Source organism: Lygodium microphyllum, chromosome 2 (assembly GCF_053477565.2).
Source record: "Lygodium microphyllum isolate KBCC chromosome 2, Lygodium_microphyllum_v1.1.10, whole genome shotgun sequence".
NCBI classification, from domain to species: domain Eukaryota; kingdom Viridiplantae; phylum Streptophyta; class Polypodiopsida; order Schizaeales; family Lygodiaceae; genus Lygodium; species Lygodium microphyllum.
Window position 1 is genome coordinate 825255 of NC_141136.1, and position 26736 is coordinate 851990.

Consider the following 26736-nt stretch of genomic DNA (forward strand, 5'->3'; position numbering starts at 1 on the left):
GATTGTCTAAATGTGAGCGTAAAGAAGCGGCCAAGCAAATCAAGAAGCTTCTAGAGATGGGTTTCGTTGAGCCTAGTTCTTCACCATACACTTCACTGGTCTTATTAGTGAAGAAGAAAAATGGATCCTTTAGAATATGTATAAACTGCAAGGATCTAAACAAGATCACAATGAAGAATAGGTATCCAATTCCTAGAGCGGATAATTTGATTGATAAACTTAAGGGAGCTAAGTTTTTTACCAAGATTGACTTGAGATCAAAATATCATCAGATCCGCATGCGAGAGGGTGATGAGGTTAAAGCAACCTTTAGGACTGATCATGGCTTATTCTTAGTGATGCCATTGGGGCTTATTAATATCCCAACTATCTTCCAAAGTCTAATGAATAAGATTTTACAAGCCTTTTCTCTTTAAATATGTTCTAGTATTCTTCGATGACATATTGATTTATAGCAAGACATTGGAGAACCATTTGTCACATATAAGAAAGGTCTTTGATGTGTTGAGATACTACAAACTCTTTACTAAGGAATAAAACTGTTCATTTATGCGAACAGAGATGGAGTACTTAGACCACATTGTTAATGAGAAAGGGATGTAGACTGACCCTAAGAAGGTGCGGTATGCCAGAGATTGACCAACACCTACCACTACTACTCTTAGAAGATTTCTTGGTCTATCACCATTCTATCGCGGATTCACAATACACTATGCAACTATGGCAGCTCTTTTAACTAACAGGTTGAAGAAGAAAGCTTTCTTTTGGGATAACCTTGCAAATAGAAGCTTCAATCAGTTAAAGGAACTACTCACTTCTGCTCCTATGTTAGTATGCTACTTCTCTAGAGAGTTTACCATATAGTGTGATGTCAGTGGCAGATGCATAAGGGTTGTATTGTTACAAGAGTGTGGAGTCATTGCCTTTGAGAGTGACAAGCTCACAGATAAAGAAATGGTTAAAAATGTCCATGACCAAGAGATATTGGCTATTCTTCATGCGATAAAGAAGTGGTATCACTATTTATATGGCAAATGGTTTAGAGTCCAGATGATCACAGGGTCCTAAAGCACTTCCTTATCCAGTCAAATCTCACTCCTAAGGAGCGTAAGTGGATGGCTACCCTATAAAATTATGATTTTTACATCTCTCATACATGAGCAAGGATAATATAGTGGCTGGTTTTCTTTCAAGGATGTGAGCATGCAAAGTTTCACCCATAGCTGAGCTACATAGTGATTGAATTGAAGAGCTATAGAAAGCCTACCTTTTGGATTATGAGCTCGACCATACACTTCAGAAATTATAGTTAAAAAAAGTAGAAGAAAACTCACATTTTCAGCTTAATAATGGCCTTATCTAGCTCAATGGCAGGATTGTTATTCCGCCTACTTCTTCCTTCAAGTTGAAATTTATAGAGTTACATTCTTCACCGACAACTAGACATTTTGGAGTATTTAAGACCTATGATAAATTAGCAAAGGCTTTCACTAGAGAAATTGTGGAAAGATGTAAAGGTTTATGTCATGACATATATTCCATGCCAACAGAATAAGGATAGCACTCATAAGCCAAGTGATTTATTAAAGCCATTGCCTATCCCTAAAGGAAAATGGATGTATATAACCATGGATTTCATTGCTTGCTTGTTTACAACTAAAAAGGATGGAACAATATATGTGTGGTGGTGGATAGACTCACCAAAGCAGTCCATTTTATTCCTATGAAGACAATTCACTACCCTACAAGTGGCTAGTCACTTCATGGAGTATGTCTTTAAATTATATGAATTACCGCAGATGATTGTGCATGATAGGGATACAAAGCTCATAAGCAACTTTTGACAAGAGGTATTCAACTTCATGGGTACTATGTTGGCTCCTTCTACAACCTATCATCCGCAGACTGATGGCTAGACAGAAAGGGTAAATAAGTGATTAGAGACTTACCTTTGCCATTTCTGTCATGATGTACAATATGCCTGGGATTCCTGGTTGCACTTAGTTGAGTTTTCTTATAACTCTACCTATGCTAGTATCAGAGTTTCACATTTTGAGGCTTTGTATGGCTACAAAGTGCCCTTATCCACAGTCATTTTTAGTAAGAAGATAAACCCTCATGGGAAAGAGGAATTAGAAAAAGGATGCAGACCCTTCTTCAATAATGCAAGGTGAATCTAAGAAAAGCCCAAGACCAAATGAAAATATATGCTAATGCGAAGAGATGCCCTTTGGAGTTTTAAGAAAGAGAGTTGGTTTTGCTCAAAGTACCTAAGTCTCATTACTCTACATTAAAAGATGGTTCCAACAACAAACTTGCATGCAAGCTTTATGGACCCTACAGGATCTTGAAGCATATAGGAGACTTGGCATGTAGAGTGAAGCTACCATGTTAGTCGACTCGAACCGTTTTATGGCACCATGTGGATATAGTTCATGAGCCGCTACCCATTGATGAAGGTCTTATTCAATACATCCCTGAGGAGATCATAGGCCAGCATGAGAAGAACCTTCGCTCTTGATCTATCACTTGAATGGAAAGGTTTGCCACTATAGGAAGCTTTTTGAGGATTTGATTCTATTATGGATGAGTTTTCATACTTACAAGATACATTAGTGGCTAAAGCATAGCTCCAAATGAGTCAATTTTGATGCAAACAGGACCTAGACAACAATTTGTTTTAAAACAGCTTTTACTTTGCCTAATTTTTAAAAAGATACCACTATGAAGCATCAAAGTATTCTTCAACAACTACGTTTCGACGTGTGGCACACCCCATTTGGATTATTCTATCAAGAGTTATAGTTTTTGTCCAATAGAGCCTATTCTCCCAGCAAGCTATATATTCACTGTAGGGATTTTTTCTTGAAGATTTAAAGCCACAAATTCTCTTTTGAAGACATCCTGATTATATATACAGCAGAGGCTTCTTTTTGTGTCTTCATATCAGTAAAAAGATTTGATTTTTTTTATTCAGTTCCATCATTTCTATAGCTGTAAACAGAGTAGTACTCAGTTCTATCCATCCTTTTCAGCCATTTCAATGTTATTTTTGTGAGTAAAAACCTTCGGAAACAGATGGATTATAAGAAGTTGGGAAGATGTATTATTTGAGATGGTTTTACTAATAATACCGTCTAATATTAGCACAAGTATAAAATGTGCCGAGACATGTAATTTTTCATCAATTCGCAATAATACAATTGCAGTCTCTTAATCTTACTTCTTATTTCACAACTTTCATGGCTTCTTTCTCTTCTCTCCTATCTTTGTAGTCTTTCTCTCTCCTCTTTTCTCTCTTCTACACTCTCTTCTCTCACCTCTCAAGCCTCTTCTTGGCAATGCTCCAAGAGGCGAAGGCAACACAATTTGCTATAGGTCAGGTAGCACCTTGCTGGTTGAGGCTACACAGTAGAGCTACAAAGATGGTGCTAGGTTGAAACTAGCCTTCCTCCTCGGATAGGGTGGTAAATAACCTGATTAAGCACTATTTACAGCAATTAACAAATCCTCAAAACTGAAATGCACACTTTACCATATAATCTTGGACATTGGATACCCTATTGGCCCCAAAACTGGCACCCCTTTCGGTATTTTTTTTACCTTAATTGAAGAAGAAGTTAATGTACAATGGGATTCTACCAATCCCTTTCAGTATTCCAACTCCCCTTGCTATTCAAAATGACCAGTAAGTCTTTAATCTAATTTGCCCCTTGATTCGGGCAATCATTTGACATTCACCCGCTTTGATAAAGATGGAAAATGCCCCAAATTCAAATATTTGCTGGTCCCTCCACTTAGTAGGCTAAAAACAATTTCAACCCTGTTGAATCCAAGTCTTGGAGCTTCCAATTTCTGGCACGCTTCCAGAGGGTGCTGCTAAACCCTAATTTTTGCTGCAAATTAGAGTTTACAACAGAGAAATCTGGAATTTCTCAACCTCTGGTGATCTCAATGCTGCAATCTTTGGAGCAAGGCTGTAGAAAGGCTGGCAGGTGAAAGAGAATGCTGAGGAGAGAGAAAATTCAGACTTTCTTCGCGAATAACTGAAGAAAAACTATCATTTACTGCTGCTGCCCTGTCTCAACAACTTGTAGATGCAAAGAACTTAAGAAAATCAGTCATTTACTGCTGTGTTGCCTTGTCTCAACAACATGTAGATGCTCTTGGCTGCCTCAGAAGGTCCTCCAATGGCTACAAATCAGACCAGCAGCATCTTCTTCCTCTCTCTTGCTGAATACACTAAATATGCCTCTCTCCAGCCTCTAAAAACGTTTTTCAGTCTTGCATGGGCATTTTTGACAAGTGGCAACCTTTCCAAATGGTTTTTCTAACATTATCCATACTTAAATATTAATTTTCAATCTTTAAATATTAAAAATTAATATAATAATTATTTCGGTGTCCTAAAAAATAATCTGACTTGACAATAATTAAATTGGCTAGGCAACTTCCATTCCTGAGTGCCTCTGCGCCATCTTTGACCATCAGATTGGCATTAGGTACCATTAAACACCACTTCTCTATTAGATACGCTCAATGCCCCACCCTCATAAGGTGCCACCAATGATCCATGGTGCTCAAAGTTGTAAGGCTCCCATTATGAGGAGAAGCCATATGTGAGCCCGAATATTGGTTGAGTCCTGACTTGTATGTCAGATGAGGTCTATGTGACCGGATGGCAAAAAGATGATCGTTGTGGGTCTAATCTTTGGGTTAGACGAAGCAGTTAAGCTGGTAGCAACTGGAGGCACATTGCTTCGAGTTGCGGAACAAAGGAGTTAAAAGAGACCCCTATTTTGGGGTCCGGGGGCAGTGGAAGCAGCCCCTGACTGCCCCCAACCCGATGGTAAAGGGAATATTCCCTAGAATATTCCATGGCCAACTAGTGGAGGCTTATATGGTAGGTCGATCAGGCCGACCTAACCGCCTTTACGGACTATAAAAGCTAAACCCCTTCATAGCCATCGATTATCTATCTTTCGCCCAGTCAGAGTTATTCCAGCTAGTCTTAAGCTCTTCACCTATCTTCTGTCTAGATCACCATCTAAGCTTCACAGTTAAAGCGCACGAGTGGACAGAGCCATCTTTGTATCAGTTATTTGGAGCTAAAGATTTTTTTATTCTCCTCTTATCTGTTGTGTACTCTCTATCTCTTTCTCAATGTCTATTCACTGCACCGTGTAATTTTTACATGGTATCAGAGCCTAGGGGGCTCTAGGGATCGAAGAGTGTGCAAGAGGCAAAGGCTTCAACAGCAAAGAGAAACTATGCCGTCTTCCAGAAGCAATTCTAGCACATCAGAAAGCGGTGTGGGAGGTGGTGCTGCTGTACCGACTATTCAAACACTGAGAATTCGTCCACCAACCTTCAGCAAAGGCAAGTTAGATGGTACAAACTACACCTTGTGGAAGTTCAAAATTACAACTATACTTGATTCTTACGAGCTTTTGGAGATTGTGCTAGAGACTGACACAAAACCACAACCTTGTCAAGATTGTGGGAGAGAAGGAAGGAGTCTCGCTTGAAGCTTTCTTGCTTGCACAATGGGGAAAGACACACAAGGGTGGAGGCTGAAAACAGTTTTCCTCTTCTTAGTTGTGTAAGCCAAAAGAACTCAAGTACAAAGAAATAGAAGAACCCTATATATGGGTCTCAAACCAAACTCAACTAACTAAGGTGGCATACTAACTGAGCCACGAACTAGAGTAGATAAGGATAGCTATCATGTAGCTATTATTCATGGGCGGTGTACCAACCGCGTCTGCAACTGACAAGTCGGTGACATAAATACACAACGGTCACCCTGGCGTATCACGAGTGGAGCTCGATATCTCAACACTCCCCCTCGAGCTCAATCCCGATTCCTGCACACCAAGCAGGTCTCTGAACTTGCGCAGCTTCTCTGTGCCCAATGCCTTCGTGAATATGTCAGCTACCTGATCCTCTGTGCTGACATAAACTAGATCAATAAGACCTAGTAAAACCCTCTCTCGCACATAGTGATAATGCACCTCAATGTGCTTTGTTCTAGCATGATAGACTGGGTTATTTGCCAAGTGTATACTACTCATGTTGTCACAATAAATGACAACTGGCCCATCTGTAGACTGATGCATATCATAAAGTAGCTTATGCAACCAAGCTACCTCACATGCAGCCATTGCTGCACCCCTGTACTCAGCCTCTGTGCTCGACAAGGCAACTGTAGGCTGTTTCTTGCTGCTCCAAGTGACTGCAGCACTCCCAAAAGAGAACACATATCCACTGGTAGATCGTCTATCAGAAATACTACCAGCCCAATCAGCATCAGTGTATCCATGCAACTTTATCTGAACCCCAATCTCATAAAATAATCCATACTGCAATGTGGACTTCACATACCTGAGTATGTGTCTAGCCGCATCCAAATGTGGTTTCCTTGGAGCCTGCATAAACTGACTTACCAATCCAACAGCATAGCTCAAATCTGGCCTGGTAATAGTCATATAAATCAAACTTCCTACTATGCGTCTGTACATAGTAGGGTCTTCTAGAAGCTCACCTGCATCTGTGCTCAGCTTCACATTCTGCTCCAAAGGAACTGAAATAGGCTTACAGCCTGTCATCCCATATTTGGACAGCATGTCCAATCCATACTGCCTCTGCAAGAGCTGTATCCCACTTGGTGATCTAATCACCTCAATGCCCAAGAAATAACGCAGCTCTCCCAAATCCTTCATCTCAAACTTCTGCTTCAATAGCATTTTCACATGAAGGATATCTTCATCACTGTCACCTGTCATAATCAAATCATCAACATAAATGACAAGTAGCATAATACCTTTCTCTGTTTTTCTCACATAAAGTGAGAAATCTGCCTTGGAAATCTGAAAGCCAATAGTGACAAGATACTGTCCTATCTTGTCAGACCATGCTCTAGGTGCTTGCTTCAATCCATACAAAGCTTTCTTCAACCTGCAAACAAACTCAGGATGAACAACATGCACATAACCAGGTGGCTGCTCCATATAGACCTCTTCTTGCAAATCACCATGCAAGAAGGCATTCTTTACATCCATCTGATGTAAAGACCATCCCTTTGATGCAGCCATAGCAATGACTGCTCTTACGGTTGCCATCCTTGCAACCGGACTGAATGTTTCTTCATAGTCAATGCCATATGTTTGTGCATACCCCTTGACTACTAATCTTGCCTTGTATCTGTTCACAGAACCATCTGCATTGTGCTTCACCTTATAAACCCACTTACAGCCAATTGCATTTTTACCTTTAGGCAAAGGTACCAATTCCCATGTAGCATTTGCTTCCAAGGCATCCATTTCTTCATCCATGGCTTTCTCCCATTTTTCTTTTCCCATGGCTTCCTCAAAAGAAGTGGGTTCTGGTTCCTGTATCACTTTAACCATATATGCATAGTGAATGGCTGTAAATCCATCATATTTCAGCCTATCCACAGGATACCTAGCTCTCGTAGACCTGCGCAAAGTAGGTTCACTCCCAGGTGCTATCAAAACATCCCTGGTCTTCCTTACTCCAGGTGTAACAATAGAAGGAATACCCAACTCATCATCAATGCTCTGTTCTGAGCCACTGGATTCACCATCCACATAAGAGTGACCTGCATTCACATCAAACATGGGCTGATCAACCTTCTCTTTTCCTTTTCGTGATACCTGCATACCACTATCTGTATTACTTTGAGAAGATTCTCCTGATCTCAATCTGCCTGTCCATGGCGAAGAATGTGAACCACTGCTAGAGGACGCTCCAGGTCCACTAATATTTTGTGACTGCTGCTGTGAATTCTGTGCAGCATTACCATTTTGTGCATCTACATCATCAATCACATTTACTGGTTTATACCAGCTACTCATCTCATCAAAAACATCTCTGCTCACTGTAAACTTACGAGTAGAAGGGTTATAGCATCTATACCCTTTTTGCTGCAGAGAGTAACCAATAAAGATGCACTTCTCAGCTTTTGGATCCAACTTGGATCTCAGCTCATCTGGCACATGAACATAGGCAATGCAACCAAAAATCTTCAAATGAGAAATATCTGGTTTCCTACCAGTATACCTCTCCTTGGAGTCATTCCATGTATTGCTGCAGTGGGAGTCCTGTTCATTATGTAGACTGCTGTAGCAACTGCTTCAGCCCAATAAAAATCTGGCAAGTCTTTTTCATTGAGCATGGCACGAGATACCTCCCCAATATGCCTGTTTTTCCTTTCTGCAATTCCATTTTGTTGTGGGGTATAACCGCATGAATATTGCTGCTTTATGCCATGCTCCTGCAAGAACTTTGCAAACTCATTTGAGAGGTACTCTCCCCCTCCATCTGACCTTAGGCATTTTATTTGCAGACCTGTTTCTTTTTCAGCCATAGCTTTAAGGGTTTTGAAATGCCCAAAAACTTCACTTTTCTTTTTCATAAAATACACCCAAACTTTTCTGCTATAGTCATCAATAAAAGTGACAAAATAATGACAGCCTCCAAGAGATGCAGCTTTAGTAGTCCACACATCAGAGTGGATTAATTCCAATGGCTTCTCACTCTCTTGAACATGTCTAGGAAATGGTTTCCTTGCCTGTTTTCCAAACTGACAGGCTTCACATACCTTATGCATTTCTGCAACCTTGAATTTGGGCAATCCTGCAACAATATTTTGGGCCTGCATTGATTTAAGTCGCTGTACATTAACATGACCAATGCGTTTATGCCAGATATCAATATCTGCAACTACACCGGTCCCATGTGCAAACATTGCTGCACTCAATTCAGACATGTCTGCATCCAACGTAAACATTCTGCCCTTCTTCTTTCCTTTTGCTATCAAGCGACCTTTATTTTTCATATCCTCAACAAAGCATCCATGAGGATTAAATCTGACCTGCAAGCCCTGCTCAACCATTTGACCAACAGAAACCAGATTCTTGGTGATATTCGGGACATGAAATACATCGGACAGGTATTTCTTTTTCCCATCCTGCATAGACAAGGGAATTTTTCCAATCTGCACAATAGGATGTGCAGTATCATCACCAGTCTCCACAAATCCTGGTTTTTCCATTTTCCTTGCATCCTCCATCCATTCTGCATGACCTGTCATGTGGTTTGATGCACCTGAGTCAACATACCATACATCATTGCTTTCTTCTGCACTTGTCACAGAATTGTTCATGTGCTGCACCATAAACAAATGCTCATTTCTGTCATCACCCTGTCTACTAGAAGATGCATAATTCCCTTGTTGCAGTTTTCCATTCATGATGTCATTCTGCTTTTTATAGCAATCTTTAGCCATATGACCCATTTTACCACAGTAGTAGCATTCAACATTACTGTTTGCATTTTGGCCTCTTTGCCATCCACCACGACCTCTTTGGCTCCCCCTGCCTCTAGAGTTACCACGTCCTCCTCCATAGGACTGATTTTCTTGAGCTTGCTGCATATTCTGATTTCTACCACGGCCTCCAAATCGGCCTCCTCTACCTCTGCCTCTACCTCTTCCAGCATTTGAGTAGAAGACAGCTTCTTTTGAAGTTCCTCCTGAAGAAGATGCACCACCATTTCTTTGCTCCTCAGAAATTAGAAGAGCAATCAGCTCCTCAAAATCAGGAAATCTTTCACGAACTGAAATGGATGTCCGAAACTGTGCATAATCCTTTCCTAGACCATTCAAGGTCACAGAAACTAAATCATCATCTTCCACTGGCGACCCGATGGAAGCAAGTGCATCTGCAATCTTCTTCACCTTCATGTGGTAGTCATTGATGCTCATATTTTCTCTTTGCACATTGTGCAACTCTTGCTTGAGCTGCATTTTCCTGGCTTGCGTATTTGTGCTATACATCTTTGACAAAGTATCCCATGCCTCCTTTGGCGTACTTGCATCCTGAATATGCACAATCATAGAGTCTGAAATGCTGATAGACAGCCAGTACATAACTTTTCTGGCTCTCTCATGCCATGCTTTGAATGCCTGCATTTGCTGTTGATTGGGAACATCAGGAAGAACTGGTTCTTCTTCATTTCCTGCAACAAATTCCCAATATCCTTTTCCCATAAGGAAATTCGTCATTCTAAACTTCCATGCCTGGAAGTTGTTCTTGTCAAGCTTTTCAGTTACAATCTGTGAAAGAGAATCAGACGCCATTACAGAACACTGCGAAAAATTCTGTCACTGCAAAAACTTAGCTTCACCCTCACAAGGGCAAATCTGCAAAACTGGCGAAAGTGGTATTTGACCACACAGTCACTTCCTAGTGACGATTTTGCATAAACAGGAACCAAGGATGATTCTGAAACTCCCAATGTCTCTGCACACAAGCATACGATGCAATTTCTACAATAACTTTTCACCAACCTGTAGAACAGTGGTCGCACAGCATAAAACAGGGCTTTTTCCTGAGTGCGTGCAGAAAACTTCCGCCTCCAAAACAGGCCCCGAAATGGCCTCAAATCAAAAAAACAAGGTCGCCAGGAGCTAAAGCTCTCTCCCGCAGCATATACTACCCTCTTGCTTCACCGCGAAGGGCGTCTCAACCTGAGACAATGCACTCTTGCAATTTCCGGCTGTACTACCTGCAGAGATCTGCTCCCAAAACAGAAAATGAAAGCAACACTGCTCCTCTTACCCGAACATCGCGAGCTTAGCTTGCTTTCTTGAGCTCCTTACCACGAACAAGGCTCTGATACCATGTCAAGATTGTGGGAGAGAAGGAAGGAGTCTCGCTTGAAGCTTTCTTGCTTGCACAATGGGGAAAGACACACAAGGGTGGAGGCTGAAAACAGTTTTCCTCTTCTTAGTTGTGTAAGCCAAAAGAACTCAAGTACAAAGAAATAGAAGAACCCTATATATGGGTCTCAAACCAAACTCAACTAACTAAGGTGGCATACTAACTGAGCCACGAACTAGAGTAGATAAGGATAGCTATCATGTAGCTATTATTCATGGGCGGTGTATCAACCGCGTCTGCAACTGACAAGTCGGTGACATAAATACACAACGGTCACCCTGGCGTATCACGAGTGGAGCTCGATATCTCAACAAACCTACCCCCGACCCACCAAATTCTAGTGTGATGATTCCTCAAAGCATAGTATCAACAAATAGATAAGTTATTTTTAAGCTTAAACTTCAAAAGATGTGCCTCAAATGCTAACCTGTATGTTTACAGGGATGGTGAAAAGTCTGTAGTGATTGTCCTATATGTGGACGACCTTCTTATTACAAATGACTATGAAGATATGATCAACCAAACTCGAAAGGCTTTGAGTTCTGAGTTTGAAATGACAGACTTCGGCTTGTTGCACTATTGTTTGGGGATTGAAGTCTGGCAAAAGCGAGGAAAGATCTTCATCTCTCAGAAGAAGTATGCATGGGAAATCTTGAAGGCATTTGGCATGACCGATTGCAAGGAGATAGCTACACCTATGGAGGTGAATGCAAAGTTATCCATTGAGGATACATCAGCACTAGCAGACATTGGGAGATACAGGAGGTTGATCAGCAGTCTGATCTACTTGTGTAACACCAGACCAGATATCAATTTTGTTGTTGGTGTTTTGAGCAAGTTCTCAAACAAACCTCATAAGAGTCATTGGAAAGCTCGGATGCGGGTGCTCAAATACTTGAAGGAAACTCTTGACTATGGTATCACATATAGTTCCGGAACTTCTCTTGTAGGAAACTGTGACTCAGATTGAGCAGGAGATAGTGATTCCAAGAAGTCAGTTTCTGGTTATTGTTTCTCTTTGGGTTCAGAAAATTTCTCCTGGATTAGTAAAAAGCAGCCACCAACAATGGCATTGTCTTCCACCGAAGCAAAGTATAAGACAGCTTGTTTTGCTGCATGTAAAGCAGTATGGTTGAGAAGGATCCTATGGCATGTAGGAGTGCAAGATAAGGAACTAAGTGTGCTAAGATGGAACGATCGAAGTTGCATCATCATTGCTAAAAATCTAGTGTTTCATGCGCGCACCAAACATGTAGAGATCCAGTATCACTATGTGCGTGATTTGATTAAGGATGGGATAGTGGAACTCGTATACTGTCCGACAAAGAAGAATGGAGCGAATATCTTCACCAAAGCACTTACGAAGGATATGCTTTAAGTTCATCTTCAGAGACTCGGCATTGGACCGAGGAGATAGTTCACCTGCGGGTGAACATTGAGGGGGAATGTTAGATACGCTCAATGCCCCACCCTCATAAGGTGCCACCAATGATCCATGGTGCTCAAAGTTGTAAGGCCCCCATTATGAGAAGAAGCCATATGTGAGCCCGGATATTGGTTGAGTCCTGACTTGTATGTCAGATGAGGTCTATGTGACTGGATGGCAAAAAGGTGGCCGTTGTGGGTCTAATCTTTGGGTTAGACAGAGTAGTTAAGCTGGTAGCAACTCGAGGCACATTGCATCGAGTTGCGAGGTAAGGGAGTTAAAAGAGGCCCCTATTTTGGGATCCGGAGGCCACGGAAGTGGCCCTTGGCTGTGGGGTCCTAAGGGGGCCAACGGCCTCCCTGGCTGGGGTTCGAGGGCAGCACCCCCGGCCCAATGGTAAAGGGAATATTCCCTAGCCAACTAGTAGAGCCTCATATGATAGGTCAGTCAGGCCAACCAAACCACCTTTGCAGGCTATAAAAGCTAAACCCCTTCACAACCATCGATTATCTATCTTTCACCCACTCTGAGTTGTTCCAACTAGCCTTAAGCTCTTCACCTATCTTCTGTCTAGATCGCCATCTAAGCTTCACAGTTGAAGCACACGCGTGGACAGAGCTATCTTTGTATCAGTTGTTTGGAGTAAAAGATTTTTTTATTCTCCTCTTATCTGTTGTGTACTCTCTATCTCTTTCTTAGATTCTGTTCGTTGCACTGTGTAATTTTTACATTCTCTAGTGTCACCAACTAACACTTATGGCCAAATGAATGGCATAGACCAACAACTGGCACCAGATACCACCAAGTACCTATGCGGCATAACTTATAGCAACTTTTGCCTTTAACATCCCTTGATTTCCTCAGGTCGCGAGCTCGTAAATTTACTCTAACCCCAGTTAGGTCTCACATGTGCAACATTTACTTAACCATGTGGTTAAAAATTAATCCACATGTTAAGTGAGGTTTTAAAAATGCATGTCCTCACAATATAGGTTGGATCAACTTTGGCAAGGTCACAACAAGATGCAATGCAATTGAGAAGACTCAAGGGCACTACTATTGGGACTACCCCAATGTACAAGAGGTCTAGAAGAGAGCTCTCAGACTAGCCTTGCAAGGTACTAAGATAACATTGATCTTCAAAGTAAAGGCGTGGACTATAGAAAAGCACCGGCCTCTGGATAAGAGGGTTTACAAGGGAGCATTCTATTCATATTTTAGGCCACTTCACCTAAAAGGATTGAATTGGAAGACATTGTCAAACATGGAATCTCATTTAGTATTACTACCCAGTATATCCGGACTGGATAAACGTAACAAGTCCGCTTTAACCGCCGCCGGCAATACACTTTCACTTCAAACACTCACTCACGTTAAGGTAGCAACCATAGATACTTTTAGATGCCAATGCGAGGAGATTCAAAGCATATGAGGAGGAGGCAATATGCCTTTTGAGACGTGATTCTAGCACCTTCTTTTATTTAGGGATTCCTCACATGGTTTTGCACTGTAGCCTGTTAAAATAGCCTTTTTTTTAGTCCTTATACTAGACATTTCCCTTGCCAATCATTCCCTATGCTGATATTATTTCATGTCTTTCAACATGTAATATATTGTTTACCTAGTGATGATTAACATTAAAGGATTTTGGGAGAGTCTACTTCCCTTAGAAATATATGCAATATTGGGATGCCATTAGAGAAACGCCATTAAGAAAGAGAGAGGGAGATTTTGGGAGATTTTGGGAGATTTTGCAGAAAACGGAAAGAAAGAGAGAGGGAGGGAGAACCGTACCGTTTCTCTAGCAAACTTTGCGCGCTTTCTCAGAGAGCGAAACAAGAAGAATCCGATGGCGCCGGTGAGCACAACGCTGGCAGCAATTCGTAGGGGAGACATCTCCTCTAGGCTATCCAATTGTAGGTCCTCTTTAAGCTCCACAGGCCCATCATCGGGTGCGGCCTGCGCTGGAGATTCAATCTCGAGGAGGCCCTGCCGCAACGCAGCTTTCGCGACTGCGGAAAAACCTAATTTCGAAGGTGATAGAGTCAAAGATGAAGAAGAAAAGGAAGAAGAAGAACCAGCGGCGGCGGCAGCAGCAGAAGCAAAGGAAAACGAAGACGAAGAAGCAGACACACAAGAAGAGAACGAAGAAGGAGAAGCAGGCCACCCTGATGTTAACATATTGGCTTTGCTAGGGCATGGCAGGTGGTACATTGGTGCAGAAGAGAGTAGGAAGCGTGTGGATAGAGCACAAAGTGTGACAGACGAAGCTCCCATGCAGGAAAACACTCTTACCCCCTACACAAAGATATAACATTAACCGATGTTATCCAAAACGAATTGTTTTCGTTTATCCAAACGAACCAGATTCTTTTATATATATAATATATTCTATGTTCTATGTTGTCTCTTATTTTTGAATATTTTTTAATATACCAGAGCTGTCACCAAACCTGACACAATCTGATGTGGCACAAATTTAGAGACCCATGAGAAAAACATATGATTTTATTTTCAATAAGTATTTTTTCTCAAAGCCTAAAGAAAACACCAACTTACATTGCATTAGAACTCGTTAAGTGCCACATGGTAGAGGACCTCTCAAAATAGCAATTGATTTGTCAACATATCTTCCTCTCTTGAGTCTCTTTTGCATGTGGCTCATTAGTGTTCTGCCTCTCTCACCATTCTTTGAATTCCACCTTAATGAGTTCTCTCCCTATCTCAAATAAAAATAGTCACTGCTTTTTGTGTGGATTGCACAACTATAAAGGGTGATCAAATTCTTTTTTCCATATCTTCTCTAGCAACATGAATAGAGATGACAGTTGCTGTAGAAGCGACAAAACGATCAGAAGCATCATAAGCTACAGAAGTAGCACCATGAATAGTAGCTCCAAGATTTGAAATTCAAAAAATTGCTACCTATGGTGGGGATGGAGTCCAAGACAAAGGCTTTGGTATACAATCGTGGCTACCTCACATAGAGGCTAGATGCAATCCAAGGCCTATCATGTTGCTGGAGGATTTGAGCCTACTACCAGGCTTCCTTCTCTCAACATTGCCAAGCTTCCTTCTTTAAATAGGCAATGTTGTGATCCTACACATAAGTATTAGGCCCTCTCTCATTACCAAGTTGTCTTCTCCAATGGGTGGGCATGATTGCAATATTTGGTGTAGATACGGTAGAGAAGAGATAGAAGCAACAATGTGGTTATTGCATATCTTTTGGAATGAAGCAATAGCATAAATATGTATGTATACTCTTTGCGTCATTCTAGTCTAGGCAATGCATTCATGATGAAGAAGTTTTTGAGGATTGGATGGTGGTGCAATGGAAGGATATATATATATGTCCCCCTTTGTCAATGATACTTGCTTAGTCTTCTTATTCTTATTCACTCCTCTCTTCTTCCTCACCTTATTAGTGCAATTCTCATTTGACTTCAACACTTTGATGCAAGAATAAATGAATGACGAAAGCAAGACCTAGATGTGTGGGTTGGTGCATTGATTCATGTATGATCGCAAGTGCGCTCTCTCTCTCTCTCTCTCTCTCTCTCTCTCTCTCTCTCTCTCTCTCTCTCTCTCTCTCTCTCTCTCTCTCTCTCTCTCTCTCTCTCTCTCTCTCTCTCTCTCTCTCTCTCTCTCTCTCTCTCTCTCTCTCTCTCTACACACACACACACACACACACACACACACACACACACGATGGCATGAGATTTTCTAGGTATATAGTTTTATTAAGTAGAAGAGAAGGTGATCATGAATAATTTACTTCATGTGTAGACATAAGTTGTGATCATTTGTCAATCCGCCACAATACTTTTTTCCCTATATTTTCTATGTAGGCCTTTTGTAATCATTTCCTTCGAAAATTATACTTGTGATTCAATGATAACCTGCATTGGTGGTCTGATACAATAGTGTAAGATCTAAATGTGCTTTTTTTGACGCTCTATTTTCTTTCACATAGGCTTTAACCTTGATAGCATTATGGATCGATAGGAGGCCATCAAAACCCTCGAGTAGGCTTGCATGGATGTGGAAAAAATGTAGGTAGCTTCATAACAATAAATAGGTTGAAAATGTGAAAATGTGTCCAAACAACTATAGGTGTATGTATCATAATGGATGAAGGAGAGGGAAATCCTAAGCCATATATATCCATATCTCTATTTATTACCTTGGTTGTGCCTCCCATTAACAAGCCACGAGCATAATGTTGCATTACATGTTTCATACCAATTTTGTTTGCACTTATTGTATTCCATGAAATTTTTCCTTTATTTCCAAATTTTATTGGAGAAAATTGTTGCTCACTTTCTTGTGTTGTGCTATCAATTTAATGTACTGATTATTGTAATGGATCATTAAATTTAGTGTGTATATGCTTTTCATGACCATGCAATTTTGAGGGGGGGGGGGGGGGGGGGGGGGGGGGGGGGGGTTGCATGTATCCACATGTGTGTGTGCATCCTTGCTATGCAAATACCTTAATACATCTACTTATGTGGGTCTAACACAATGCGCTCTATGTATTACAAGAAGCAAGTATAAAGTGTGAACCAAGTGAGAACAGAATGTGTTTTGAGAGAGAGGGAGGGAGGGAGGCAAGGAGGGAGAGGTGTGGGGAGGAGGGTTACACATCCTTGCCATACAAGCACCTTGTGGGTGTTGTGTTGTTTATATATTTTGCAAAATGTAAGTTTCGAGTTCGGGGTATAGTTAATAGGGAAGGAGTTGAGAGAGAGAAGAGGAGAGAGAGAGAGAGAGAGAGAGAGAGAGAGAGAGAGAGAGAGAGAGAGACACACACACACACACACATCGGGAGAAGAGAGGGGGGTTAAATACCATACTTTATAGGCACCCTATGTGGATCCTAGCACAAAGCACTAGTATATTTTTAATGACATGTCCAAGGTGTAAAATTTTGCAAACATGAGGGCTAGTGATCTGTTTCCATAATTAGGGTAGATTCATACATGTCCGGATAGGAATGAAGTGCATGGTAATTTGTATGATGCATCTAAATTATTCAAAATCAATAAAAAAATTTGTTCGGTCAAGTGTGAAACTAAGCACTCGCCATTTTTAAGAAATATTGTCACACATCTGGATGGGTGTCTAATAGGCCTTAGGCTAGGTTTAGACTTAAACAAATGACCATGTAAAAATGGATCATTATAGGGCAAGATTTCGATGTATATAGGGTAAATGGGCCAATTGCAAAATGGGTGCCAATTACAAAGCACATTCTTGGTGCTAGCAAGGCCTAGTTATAGAACCATTTGCAATCACTTATGACACAAAAATGTGTGGGGGGGTGATTGGCTTATGTTGACATAGATGCAACAACACTCATCATCCCATGAGCAAAAAAATGTTGACATCTGAAGCAAGAATGCTACAAATTTTTCATCACAAAGAGAGAGAGAGAGAGAGAGAGAGAGAAGGAGAGAGAGCATCTTTCATCAAGTTACGTGTTCCACAATTGGCTCCTCTAGAGTCTACCCTAGATTAGATTGGTCAAAGCAATATACATCATGCAGTGCAATTGTTTGGCCTATAAATGATGGACAAAATCAACATTTTTGCAACGAAAAAAGAGAATACATAGATTTGGATCCATGCACAATATCAAGCACTCACAACAATTGCTATGTATATCAACAACCATCTATAAGTTCATGTATGTGATTTCTAGCCACACCACTTTGTTCACACTTTAAAAGGAAAACATTTGACCTTTAGAATATCCATCCAAGCCTGTAGAGAAATCATACATGGGATTTGGTTTCTTTGCTTAATGGAAAACATGCATTGCCATACAAAGTGGGTGTATGAGTTGAAGGGTGCCCCTAGTCGCCCAAAACCAACATATAAGGCTAGATTGGTTGCTAAGGGGGCTTTAAGCAAGAGAAGGGAGTTGATTTTGATATATGGCTAGATTTTTTTGCTAAGGGCTCTAAGTAAGAGAAGAGAGTTGATTTTGATGAGGTATTCTCACCTAGTGTGGTGTCTTTGCAAGGTACTTAAAGGTCTTCTAGTAGTTAATGTAGCCAAATAGCTTCTATGTGTGTTGAAGTTGAGATGTTTGACTCGCAGAGTGACATTGTCAATAAGCTGAATGCCTCTCAATCTCAAACACCCCATGCTTCTAACTCTAGGGAGTTTCATGTACCATCTAAGGGGAGAAGTTGCTAGTCCAAGAACAAAGAGAGTGTTTGCCAAGCCTCTCCCCATGAGAGTTTTTGTGTGATCAATTAGAACAAGCATAGATGGCCCTAGTTAGGACTTTTTTTTTCAACCATGCAATGAAAACTGTGGATAATGATCATTGGAAACATGCATGGAAGAAAATCTAGGAGTTTGGGCTGTTGTCTTAGCACTCAATATGGCACGGTGTTCTTAATAAGCATTACTCAGAGGCGAAGGAGTGGATTGAAAGGGTTGTTCTATGCAAGTTGGGCTTGACTACATATGCTATTGTATCGGATGGTTGGTCCAATGTTGAATGGTGACCATTGATAAACATCATGTTGGTTTCACCAAGGAGGGAGATATTCTTAAAGGCCATAGATAGCATTGGAAAATTTAAGTCACGTGAATACATTGCAGGTGCAAGACTATTGAAGAGACAAGGCATCATCATGTGGTGCAAGTATTTATGGATAATGCAAAGAACTATAAAAACATAGCTAGACTTATAGAAGAGCAATATCCAAAGATTACCTGTAGTAGTTGCAACACTCATTCACTAAATTTGGTATTAAAAGATTAGTATGAAAAGGAGGATACAACTTTATTTTATAGCATTATTGATGATTACAATAGAATTTTCAAGTTTGTTCTCAAAAGAAGTTGAGGAGCTCATATGTCATGCATGTTAAAGCTTCCTTCAGAGACATGGATTTGCACTCATTTTTATACTTTGGAGTCCTTAATTCAAAACAAGGGTGATGTGATAGAGACATTCTCATACATGGATATGTATGATTGGGAGGCTGAGCAAACTATGTGAGTGAGGGATAAGGTTGTTGAGTTACACTCTAATTGTTTAAACAAGGATAAATGGTGGCAATCTATGGTTGATGCATATCATGTAATGATGCCCATCACTTATGCTATACATAGCATGGATGAGAAAGTAGCAAACATGGGAAAGCAATGGATGGATATGGTGGATCGTGCAAGATAATTTAGAGTCTTGAGGAGATTGAAGATTCCATTACAATGCCATGGTAAGAACCATTTAACACATCTCAAAGAAAGATATTGTTAACATATGTTCAGAGGAGGTGGGTTGCAGCCCATAAACCATTGCATAGTGTTGCATACATATTAGATCTTGAGTATTGGGCCCTAGACATATGGAGCAATACTAAGGTGGTTGTAGTCTTCTACATTGTGATCAACATGTTCTATGCGGATGATGAGGTAGCATACAAGGAATGTGTCAAGGAGATCTCTAGATCCAAGTTGAGAGAAGGCCCATTTTCTAATCCCTTTGTGCATGAGATGGCCAAGGAGCAATTGGCATGGAAGTGGTGGACCATGAATGCAAGCAAGACTATCCACATTTGAGACCCCTCACTGTGTGTATACTAGTATAATGTGCTAGGAATTCCATGGAGCACACATAAATATGTGCACAACACCATGAATGCAGGCAAGACTATCCACATTTGAGACCCCTCGCTGTGTGTATACTAGTATAATGTGCTAGGAATTCCATGGAGCACACATAAATATGTGCACAACACCATTTGAAACAAGTTGTTGGCAAACAGGACCGAGAAGTTGGTATACATGTTTTGTAATGATAGGATATTGCGGATTCTTGAGAGCAATGACTATGAGGAGGGTATGTCATTGCAGATGTATAATTGTGATGGTGATGAGACCAAAGCTTCAATGATCTTTAGGTAGCATTCATCGAGCTCGAACATCATGCTGTGGAATGGATTAGCTTTGAAGCTTCACCTCTTCTTTTTCTTTGATTTAATTTTTTTTAAAATGCTATAAATTATTGATATGTGGACACTTAAAGTTTTTTATAGCAATAACTTTGCAATGTCACATTTAACTTGTACTTTGAAAGACACAATTTATTGTTTCAACTATGAAAGATAAGGTTTATTGTTTCAACTTTCCATAATTGATATACTTTGAAAGCCATCTCTTTATAGAGATTCAAAAGGTGATGTTGCTTGACATTCATTACAACTCATTTTTGGAGCTCACGTATGATTCAATTGATGCATATTTGAAAATTCAATCATTGGGGAATGTCATGAGCATGGATTGAGGTGCTTATTTGATTGATTGGAGCTCAAATAGCTCAATTTATGCAAAACTTTACTACTATGCATTGTCTGGGTAGCAAGCATTTAACTAGGAAATATCTATGCATTGAAGGCCTATATGCTTCTCGAGTATGTCACATGCCTATGTGAATGCTTGGCACTAATATATGTGCTGGAACATTTCTATGGTGACATTTGAGGCATGGCTTTGAGTTACATTGAATGTATTTGGAAACTTGCCACTTGCTTTAGTGCTCATTCACTTGTGGATTTGAAACTTATTGAATGACATGCTTCTAGATGTATACATATTGTATCTTGGTTGCCCAAATGTTATATGCTTGAAATATTGAGCTTTGCTTGCTCAGCTCCTCCCTCTCAGCCCTCCCCAGGAGACATGCACCTTCTTCCAATCTAGGGTAGTATTCACATTACCAAACGGAAGGTAGGCCATAAGGGTTTGATGCTAACGCAAGCAGGGCTGGAGCTTGTGAGGCAGGCGCTCTTGTGTATCATCTTGTAGGAGGAGGGCTAGTGTAGGATGAGGGGTGTAGTGGGAGAGTAAAGAGAGCGCCGATTCCAGCCGTGCATGATTGGTGGTGATTCCGTTCGATTTGATTGCCACACTGGACACAGACCATTCGACTGCCATGCTGGCACAAACGATGAGCTTACCACAAGTTTTTTAGTACGAGGATTCATCTTCTACATCACCTTATGGCCGGCTGCTGTCCATGCTGCTGTGTCGAGTAGGCCAAGTCTCGTCTACATTTCTACACTTGCTACCTACATTTCTAGGCTACAAATATCCCACATTATCGTCATCTTCTACCTTAGAGCATTCATCACCATTAAAAGAATTTACATAGGAGCCTTCAAAGCAAGAGGCATAATCATTAACATCATCATTAGCATCCTTTCCTTCTTTATTGTGCCCTTCTTTTCCTTCTTTCTCTTTGGCACCCCTTTTGGGCTTCATTCATCATAACCGCAATACCACTCGAAGAAAGGAAGAGTCATTGGTAAGGGAGGAAATCATCGAGAGAAAAGCTAGATACCACAAGCATAGTCAACCAAATGTTGATAGTAGGTAGAATTTATTGAATGTTTATGCTTTGATTTGAATTACACGCACTTGTGACTGCATTTAGGAAAGAGAGCGTGGGGGGAAATGGCCACATGTCAGCCTATAAATGACATGTATGCATCTTCTTGTATTATATGCTACAATTAATAAGGGTCAAAGTTGGTTGGTTTCATTATTCAAATCTCAATGAGTTTGAATTTTTAAGCCTTTGCGTTCACTGTATAGTGCACTCCACTATGCACTAACTCAAACTCGTGCATTAGCATATGCATTGGCACTCACATTGACACATGCATTGTGTATACGTGTGTATGTACACTTGCATACTTTTGTGCACTTGAACCTTGCACACCCCCCACTACATGCCACCATATAAGGACACAATTGTAGGTGCTTACAATTAGTTAGGGCTCTCAATTGGTTCTTCTTTCCTTTTCTCTCTTTCACTAAACACCCACCCTGTTCGCAAGGGAAAGTCGACCAAGGGGTTGGAGGAAGGAATGAGGCACCTTGCAATGCCTATTGTGCTCCATGAGCTCAACAAGGGGACATTAGACACCCTCTTATCCATTCAAGAGGCTCGATACGAGGTACGCCGATTATCTCTCACACAATCTATGAACACAAAGATTTACTTGTAGTGAGCTCACTATGAAATATCGAGCATGATGATAGCACATGGCAAACTCCACAATTCAAGTAAGTATCATTTGGTTCTAAACTCTCTATAGCCTATATGTGTATGAGGGGAGAATGAATATGGCAAGAGAGAGTGTGGAGAGAAGATAAAGGGCTTCACTCACTTAGTCACTCACTCTCACTCAGTTTCACTCCCTCCACCTCTCACTCTCTTCCTTACTCTCTTTCTCTCAAGTACATCAAGTTAACACACACATGAATAGACTCTTCTACGCTTCTTTATCCTTTAAATACAAAAAGATTAGGGTTATGATTTTCCCATTCCCCTTGTCTTATCCCACCCCTTTTGTGGCCTTTTCCAACTTGTCATGGCCCTATTTATATGCAAGTAAGCTTAAAAGAATTAACTAGATATAGGACAATAGTTTCAAGTACAATTTGCATGGGAGGGAGCTCCACTCTCATATAAAATAATAGCATCAAAGTGTTGCAAAAATTAATTGATGACTTCCAACATTTGTATCAAAATTTATATGGCCTAATTTTCTTCATCTTGTCTAATCTTCTTATCTTTCTTTCTACTATCCTTTTATTAACATTTATCCGCCCTCCTAACTGAGTCCCTCTTTCTAAGAGATGTGTCTATCTACTTATGCGCATTGCTTGTGCACTCGCGCATGTGCAACTGGGAGTTAGGTCGAATTCCATGGAAACTTGGAATGCTATCCCACACTTGAGGACCTTCTTGCTGGAACAATGTGGTGTGGTGTTATTCTCAAGGTGACACGTTGTCCAAGCAAGCATGGAATTTCCCGCCCTTAATGTGCTTGTAAACTGTGATGTGAAGAAGGGGCTAGTGTTTTGCCCTAGGTGTGGTGAATATGCATGTGCCTTTCTTTTTTTTGAATAAATGAATATATACAAGAGAGGAATATATCACTCAGGTAGTGGCTTGAGTGTGCATTAGAGACAACCCTTGCTAAGAAGGTATAGCTCGATGTTCTCTCGTAGCTGCAGCAATGCCTCTAGGCAAAATGGATGCATAAACATGCTGAATCTATTGTCCACCATGTCCTCTAGTATAACTAGGTACAATAGGTTGGCAATAATAGGGGGTAGAGGTAAAGCCAAACCATTGCCATTGGATCAATTCTATCATTGATGTTGAAAAAGAGTGGGGTAGCATGTCTTTATAAGGGTCCCTAATGATGATGAGACAAAGATAGTTTATAGGTGGTGATGAAGGAGGAGTCTAGAAAATTAGCAAACTCTTGTGCAAAATACATAAAGGACGAAATCAGCTCAATAGGTTGGAATATGTAAATTTTGATGACGTGGGTTGCTCTTATATTGGGGATCCTTGGGAAATTTTATCTACCATGCTCTTGTTCCTAATAATCTTGGCCATGCCTTCTTGGTAGAGACAAAAAAGTAGAGCTACCCACTCCTCCTTCTAAGAATAGATGAAGGCTTTTTAGGCCATCTTATTGCCTTCCAGAAGGTGGTATCACCATTTTGGTAGCCTTTGCAGCCATACTTTCATATGCTTTAATATCAAATACCTCCCCTGGCTTCCTTGAATGCTCCATGACTTTTGATAAGCTTCCATGTCTAGGGGGTCTCACTACTTTGCAATAATATTTTTAGATGTTTGTATGAGTAGCTCTTTAGTGCATAATGGGGGAATGGGATACTTTGTTACCCTTTGCGACTGAGCTCTCATGGTTTGGATCATGGGCATGTAGGTCTCCTTCTCTGTGTCTTCCTATTCAAATATTGGCTGGTCCTCTAAGTCCCTTGCATCGAAATTTGGTAAGTCTGGTAGGTCCATGGGGGACTATGGGTGGATCTAGGGCAATGGGAGAGGTTTATTGGGGCAACTTATGTTGTACCACAACTTCCCTAAATAGCTCTTGTTGCTTTATCATGACCAATTTGTAGGCCTCTAACTAGACTCTATGATGTCTTTTACTATACAAGGCTACTTCATCAAGGTAGTCTCATAGAGCCTCTATATGTCATATTCTGCCATGCTCATGGCCCCTCACAAGCTATTGGAGATAATCTATTGCAAGCATGTATATGAGGCACTACATTGACCCTATAGTTGTTGATGCTCTAAATGCCATCTCTCATGCAGATCTACCATTTCTTTTTCCTAGGCCACTTTGATCTTAGCATTGGTGAGCTGACATTTAATTACCATTATTTGCATGGTTAGCGAACCATTTTATTTTGTAGCTTGCAATCGAGTACTAAGTAGTCTTGCTCCCTGAGTCTATCTTGAAGCTCACTCATGGCGATCTCTTGCTCTTTAAGTTGATCCTAGAGTTTTAAAGCACTACATCACACTCCTTTAGGTGATTCAAAAGCTCTTGTACTTGTTTCTCCTTGAGGTCTTTGAGCAGACTATCATGCTCTTTCAACTAGTTTTGGAGATTTGTGAGTACCAAGTCACACTCCTTCAAGTGGTTTTGCAACTTTTACTCTTGCTTTTATGGAATCTCCTTCAATGCATTGTTGCGTTTGTGTAATTGAGCTTGGAGCTCTTCAATGTACTTGTTTGAGTCTATCAAGCATCTATTTTACTCTTCATGTATCTCTCCAATCCATCCTAGAGCTTCTGATTGGCCTTGAGTGCATTGGCTTTGTCTTCTTTTAGCTCTCAAGTTATTCGCTCAAGGACTCCTATCCTTCTGCTGCACTCTGCCCCTTGGAAGTGTCTTGTATATTCTTTGTGGTATCTATTGGGTAAGAGCTCTCTTCTAGATTGGTTATGGTGACTTTAGGCATGTGTTGTGCCTTTGCCAACTCATTAATTTGTGCATGCATGGTACCAAGTTAAGCCATTAACTCATGGAGAGTCACATAATCAAAAGTTGGTTCCTTTATCACCTTCTCCTTTCCCTTACTAAAACTACTTTTTTCTTTTTGGGCTATAAGGTGTGCTATTTGCTATGTGATGGATTGGTTATTGCTAGGCATGGACTCTTCTACTAATTCTCTAATAGCCCTTTCATACTCTTCTTGTGATTGCCTCATTCTAGCTTCCAATTTTCTCCATTCCGTTCTTGACCTTCTTTTAGTAGCATGAATGATCAGTCGCTCTTCTTCTACGTTCCTTCATCAGAGTCTTGTTAAGATGAGCTCACTTGTTCCTCTTTTATGTACTTCTTCTTCTTCTTCTTGTTTTTGTCATCACTATGGCTAGGGTCTTTTCCTTCTTCTTTGTGCCTATTTTCTCTTGTAGTGGTGTATTCATATGAATCCTTAGATAGTGTGGGTATCTTTATATGTGATGGCAAGATCTCTTGGAGGGCCACTCCCACTACGATAGTAATGATGCAGGTAAGTAAGCTACTGTAGTTAATGATGTTGTGCATGACTTCCATGTGGTTAAGATTTATTTTTGGATTCTTTGGGGCTACCCTTTGCACCTTGGCCAGGGATTCTATGACATGCTCCAACCACAAAGCATTCAAGTCTTGCTTAACAAGGTTCCCTATCAGTATGTCTTCTAGGAGGTACTTAGGTAACTTGGTTGGGCTAGTGGAGGTGTTTTTGTAGGTGAGAAGGTGACGAAAGAGGTGCACTATCACCCTCAACTATTTTTCTAGTATCCCTCTTAGAAGGACTTCTTTATTGGCCACTACTTTCACTACAATTCCATCAATTCTAACCATTGAACTCTCATCCCACCTCTGAGATACTTGGGGGAGGGGATCTTTTATATTTTGATGTATTTTCTTGATCCCTTTCTGATACCCACTATCTCTTCCACTAGCTTTGGGGTAAACTTGAAGTTGGTCACCATTGTTCATCATAGTTCTCATTGCTTTTTTATATTGTATTTGAACATGCTAAATCTAATGGCTAGTTCACAAATCTTGATCAATATGGAACAAGTTAAAAAGTGGATGTGAGTGGAAGTATCTCCAATTATGTAGTATTTGAGACAATAGTTGGCTATGAGTTCCCTAGCCATTTGGCATTTTTCAACCAAATTAATTCTCTAGGTTGGTGAGAACTTGAAACTCGAGGTGGCCAACTCTCCATATGCCTACCTCCAAATTTAGCCCATGTCTCTGTTGGGCAAAGATAACCAGTTTGTCTTTGTTTAGTGGATCTTTGATCGGTGCCGGGTGTGCTATGTGGCTAAAATGAATAGTACTTTTGTGGATACCATCTACAAGCAAAGGATTTTATCATGGCTATTTTTCAATAAAAATTCAAATTGTACAATTTTATATTTCTTACCAGAATGGAAGAATTGGATCTGAACAACTTGAACTTTTGAGCCTTACCCACCATTTACCTTTATTTCACAAGTAACAGTTACTTGGTTGTAGTCTTTGACAGTCTTTCGAGGGCTTTGACTTTCAAGTCCTTTGGAATTGATTTCTTTGGCTAGTCTTGGAAACTCTTGGCAATTTGGTCTTGTCTATAAGGCCATGATTATCAAAATGGTGAAGACAACCTGACTGTGCTCAAACATAGAGATCGAGAAAGAGTGGTGGAAAATGAGCAAAT

At 40.6% G+C, this 26736-nt stretch overlaps 1 protein-coding gene across 2 annotated transcripts in view; it reads right to left on the minus strand.

Moving 5' to 3' along the window:
* Nucleotides 1–14498, minus strand: part of LOC148039405 (uncharacterized) — a 53396-nt gene extending 38898 nt beyond the window's left edge. The window contains exon 1 of one of the 2 annotated variants that reach the window (XM_087690382.1): nt 13966–14497. In XM_087690382.1, the coding sequence (XP_087546508.1) occupies nt 13966–14448 (483 nt within the window). In that variant the 5' untranslated portion in view covers nt 14449–14497. Of the gene's footprint in view, nt 1–13965 lie in introns of both variants that reach the window. The other variant, XM_087690385.1, reaches the window with a different exon arrangement.
* Nucleotides 14499–26736: the final 12238 nt, after the last annotated feature.